The following is a 5,783-nucleotide window of genomic DNA, read 5'->3' on the forward strand; positions in this document are numbered from 1 at the left end:
GCTCTAAGGGTTGTGCGCTATATCAAGCGAAATCCCAGTAAGGGTATTTCGTTTAAGAAAGGTTCGGACTTGCAGGTCAGAGGTTATTGTGATTCGGACTATGGAAGTTGCCCGATTACTAGAAGATCATTGAGTGGTTTCTTTGTATCGATAGGAAAGTCGCCAGTTTCATGGAGAACAAAGAAACAAGTGACAGTTGCGAAGTCCACCGCGGAAGCGGAATATCGAGCTATGGGTGCAGTGACAAGTGAACTGATATGGGTTAAAGCTTTCTTGGCATCGTTGGGCGTTTTTCATCAAAAACCGATGCAATTGTTTTGTGACAACCAAGCAGCGATACATATAGCAAAGAATCCCGTTTTTCATGATCGTACAAAGCACATCGAAATAGACTGTCACTTTGTACGACAACATTTGGTAAGTAATACGATTGCCACGTCTCATGTTAGAAGTAAGGAACAAATTGCGGATTTATTTACTAAAGCGCTTGGAGGAGAAGCCTTTGATCATCTACAATTCAAGTTGGGACTCGGACTACCAAGTGCTCCAACTTGAGGGGGAGTAATAGAATTATGGTAAAGATATTAATAATATTGTATGGGATATCATGTAATATATTCTATTGTCTTAGGTAGGTAAGTAAATAATCGAGTTACCATATGTTGTATTAGGTCGTTTAGGGTTTCTTGTTTGTCGAAGTATTATATATGTATTGATGTATATCACGTTGCAATATACAAGAAATAAGACTTCTGCTCAGTTTCTCACAAAGTAAATGGGGCTCACCATCATCAAAATTGATGGACGATAGCCCTCAACTGAACTTCATTATTCATTATTCCACAAAAACAAGACACCATTATACTGAAAAAACCTGACAACGTTCCGTACCTTTGTCTTCTACTTAGTCGTTCATCCAATCCATTATCATCCTTTTCTTCTGGATTCCACCAATTTGGTTAATACTGTACCTTTGTCCAATTTGGTTAATACTGTACCTTTGTCTTCTACTTGAGTCGTTCATCCAATCATCCAAGTCAAGCTATCATTTATCGGTATTCGTCTTAATAATAAAATGCGTCAAATATCATCTCATATGGCCATATAGAATAAATATTTTGCTTTTTTCCTATATATTCTGCTTTTGTCTCATTCATCCCACGTAAAATGTATATATATGACCCGTCTTAATTTTAAGACGGACAAGAAATCTTAAAAGAGAATTTGCCATCATTATGTGTCCTACGTTCACTTTTTTGACAAATGACAATACAAGAACTCACATTATATAAATTGTATAAATCTCTTACCGAATTAGCTATCTTATCCAAATTATTTCCCAAACTAGTCATTATCAAAATTAATTACATGGTTAAAACCTTAATAATGGTTAAAATGGGAATTAAAATTGGAAAATGGTTAGTTTGGAAAATAGTTTATTGAAAATGGTCATTTTAGTAAAAGACCCAAAAAAGAATTCATAAATTTAGACCAGGCAAAAGAGTACCGAACCCGAAAAATCGATCGAAAATACCTGAATCGACACCTGACCGTACACCCTAAAGGTATAACTGAACTTCACCCCGAAACCTGAATCGACCTGAATTGATTCAAAATCGAACCGAATTTGTAATATCCGAAATAGACCCAAAATCGAATGAACCTGAACTGTTTCAACCTGAATTGTTTTAATCCGAACCCATATACACCTGAACCGATTTCAACCCGTACATTGATGACAGAAACCCAACATTGAAACCCGAAATGACCCGAATGTACCTAGTCGTCACATCTAGGGTGTCTTTTTGTACATGAGTGTCACCTATTTGACTTAAATGAATTAATATTATATCGTAGTTATACAAAAAAAAAGTATTTATTACTTTTTAAAAAAAAAATTATTTGTATTATATTCAATGTTTTGAATAAAGACATAATCCCTTGACATCCGCTCCGATTATGACCTGACTCGAATCTCATCTGCTCTGATATTAACCCGACTCGAACTATATTTGCACCGATATTGACCCAACTCGAATCTGAACTGATCCGAAATATCTACAATCGATTAAAAGTAAAAACTGAATCCAATCTGAGTTGAACCGAACTGAAATAAAAAAAAATGATAAACCGAAATAACCCGAACCAAAACTGATCCGATTAACCCGTTTGCCACCTCTACATAAACTGATTGATCCTCCTAAAAATTATATGCCAAAAATTTCAAGAGATGAAAGAAATAACACAAGTTGAGTCGGTCATTCTAGCTACCTTGCACAACTTGTTGAAGACACAATTAGATCCATTCATCCTAACTACAAGACTATATAATGCAACAATTAAAGGAGACTTGATCTCCTTACACAACTTACTCCATGAAGATCCACGCATCCTAGATCGATGTGTTATCGAAAAATCAAACCGTTACATGCAATCACCATTACATGTCGCAGCAAGTCTCGGTTACTTAGACGTGGTGAAGAAGTTAGTTGAAGTGATGCCTAATATGTGCTTTGAACGCGATCAAGATGGCCGCAACCCTGTTCATGTTGCGGCCATAAGTAACCAACTCAATGTGCTAGATTTTCTTGTTGGTACAAACCCAAGAGCGGCCCGTGAAAGGACCAACACCCATGAGACCATTTTGCATTTATGTGTCAAGTATGCACAACTTAAGCCTTTCAAGTATTCGGTGAATGCTATGGAGGAGCTTCTTAATGCTAAGGACAATGAGGGTAATACTGTCTTGCATCTCGCCGTGGAAGCCAAGCAACCCGAGGTATACATAATACATATCGATATCAATCATCACTAGAAACCTTGTTTGAACTTCAACTAATAATACAATTTTTTGGATAATGAGGGTTCATTAGCAAACAAATTAGGAAATTAGTATCAGTTTGAAACTATTTTGTCTTAATGGGTCCACGTTATTACTTTTTCTTTTTTCCAATTTTTTGGATAACTAGGGTTCATTAGCCAAAACAGTTTGAAACGGACACTAATTTTCTAATTAGTTTGCTAATGAACACTCATTATCCAAAAAATTCAACAAGGCTTATCCAAAGTATACCCCCGTCTTAGTGCACAGGCTCTCCATATCATGTGCGAAATTACACTTCGTGAGTTATTGTAGGCTGCCAGGATTTGAACTCGTGACATGATAGATGAACCATCTCAACCAAAATCTTAAAGTGATGTATGCAATATATAAATGCAGGTAGTAAAGTTGTTGTTAGCAAACAAGAAGATGCAAAAAAACGCAATCAACAAGGATGGATTAACAGCAATTGACTGTCTAGCTGAAAGCAGTAAGAGTCAAAACGACGAAGAAATAAGAGGAATGCTAAAGCGAGCAAAAGCAGTGAAAGCAGAATATGTTGAGAAACACGAGAACAAAGATGTGAAATGGTTGAATGAACAACGAAACTCATTAATGGTAGTTTCCTCCCTGATCGCTACCATGGCTTTCCAATTTGGAGTTAACCCTAACTGGGAACCCAAAACGAACGCTGAAATGTTGCGTTTTGACCGCTTAATGATTGTGAATACCTTAAGTTTTGTATCATCTTTAAGCGTGGTGTTGCTCCTCATAGGCGGGCTTCCCTGCAAACGACTCTTTGTGGTTGTTCTTATGATTACTATGTGGATCGCAATTACTGCTACATTACTGACCTACTATATGGCGTTGGGCAATCCTAAGATAACGAGGGATGATAATGTTGCAACTGCCCTAGGGGTTGCGACGATTGTGTGGGCAATTTTGTTACACATTCTTCTACTCGGACATGTCGTTCGAGTCTTAATTAAGGCGGTCAAGAAATTGGGGCAACCTTTCAAGGAATTGTGGTATAAGTTGGTCGTCCGCGGTAATCCTGTGATCCATACAACTTTGTTCGGTGTAGACAGTGCCTAGGCGGTCCGAGGTCCGGTCATGCTAATGTTTCTTATCAAATTATGCTGAATAAAATTGTGATGCTAATGTTTGGGTTTCACAATCCTACTATGGTTCGACTAAGTAAGTGACTCTATCCCTTGTAATCATCCTTGTACTGTAATGACTCTATCCCTTGTAATCATCTTGTAGTGTGTGTTGACTCTATCCCTTGTAATGACTCTATCCCTTGTAATCATCCTTGTTATAAGATTTATCTTTGACTTCTTGTAGTGTGTGTTGTAAGCCTGTAATGTTATTATATGGAGTTTCAATAAGCGGATATCAATTCTTTCATATGCACAAAGGCAGACTAAGAGCTCACTATTTGATGTGCGTTTTACTCTAAAAATGAAGTTAAGTCAATTTAAAGGTGGTAGTTGGGTCATTCGGATTGTGTTAGACCACACTTGGTTGATAATGTCAAGTTTCATTGTCATTTAATGGTTGACTTTTTAGTTATTGTTAATAGTATTTGAAGCTTACAATTATTCCTCAAGATCGTGCAAGAATGATCAAGATGAAGAATATCGCTACCCTAAGTCAAATGTTGTAAACGAGATAGTGTAATATACTCAATTTGTCAAGTGACTGCAAACCATGCAACAATGCATATGCAATAGTGCTATGCACTTTGTGGTTTTCGAGACCGTGGCGCGAATTTTTCAAAGAAAAATTTCGAATGTTAAAATCCTTTCAATCTTCATTTCAGAAATCTCCTAAGCAAACACTTTACCATATGAAAACAATTAAGCTCTTTTAAATTCAAGAAAGAACACTTGGTTTTTCCTTAGAAAGTACATTTAGGGGTTGTTTGGTTACCCATTCTAAAACACATGAATTGTAATTCATAGAATTTGCAAAATGGGTGAGTTGTTTGTTTGCCCAAAATCACATGAATTGAAGTTCCGTAGGAACTCCAATTCCTCCATGATGTGGGAAGTTGCTTACCTAGGTCCTCCTTGATAAGTGGAAATTCCTATGAAATTCAATTCCCATGCACATTCCAACCGGACAACTTTTTCCCATTTCATGTGATTTATAAAATCACGGAATCTCATAATTCCTTGGAACTTCAATTCCCTTAGCGAACCAAACGACCCCTTACTTTTTACTTTGGAACTAACCAATTTGCTTTAATCATAAAATCCTTTTATGTCGTTGCTGAAATCTTTCTTAAGTTTGCAAATACTTGATACGAAAATTGCGCGGAAGCGGTTTAATAGAATAACGAACAATAATAAAAAAAGGATATTTGCTTCGAAATCTGTCAAGAAATCGAAACAATGGGATATTTGCTCGGGTTAGACCTATAACTCGAACAATGGTGAGCTATAATCACGACCTATTGATCGATTATAACTCAGGTTAATGCTTGAAAACGCGTCAAACAATAACAGTTTCGGCTCGAAACGCGTCGATCATATGTTTACAGAACTTGCAAAAACAAACAAAACAACAACTTTGATTTAATTCAATATTCAACGTTTAAAACACAGCACACTCTATGCCTTATATAGGCTTACAATCATCTAACTCTAGTATCTTTAGGAGATATTATTCTTGTACAATAAGAAAACTAACTTTAGGAAATAAATAACAAAAAGCAGAAATAAGTAAACTTCCTAAAAACTGAGATAAGGAGATAAATAAACAAGGAAATAAACTAATGAATTTTTAAGGGTTATTTAATGAGAATACTCTGAAATATTGCACTCCTTTTTAAAATACTCTATACTTTTTTTTAAGTACGAATATTACCAACGAATGCACCTCTTCTCTTATAATAGAATTGGTCTCGTTTTTACCTGATGCAACAGGTAATCTGTTCAGTGGGGCCCTTTTATAT

At 36.1% G+C, this 5,783-nt stretch overlaps 1 protein-coding gene across 1 annotated transcript; it reads left to right on the top strand.

Annotated features, from left to right (window-relative positions):
• The first annotated feature begins 2,186 nt into the window (after window positions 1-2,186).
• Window positions 2,187-4,160, top strand: LOC141596650 (uncharacterized). Its single transcript, XM_074416859.1, has 2 exons — window positions 2,187-2,779; window positions 3,221-4,160. The coding sequence occupies exons 1-2, from the start codon at window positions 2,231-2,233 to the stop codon at window positions 3,914-3,916; spliced, it is 1,245 nt and encodes a 414-aa protein (XP_074272960.1). The 5' UTR covers window positions 2,187-2,230; the 3' UTR covers window positions 3,917-4,160.
• Window positions 4,161-5,783: the final 1,623 nt, after the last annotated feature.

This window comes from Silene latifolia, chromosome 8 (assembly GCF_048544455.1).
Source record: "Silene latifolia isolate original U9 population chromosome 8, ASM4854445v1, whole genome shotgun sequence".
NCBI classification, from domain to species: domain Eukaryota; kingdom Viridiplantae; phylum Streptophyta; class Magnoliopsida; order Caryophyllales; family Caryophyllaceae; genus Silene; species Silene latifolia.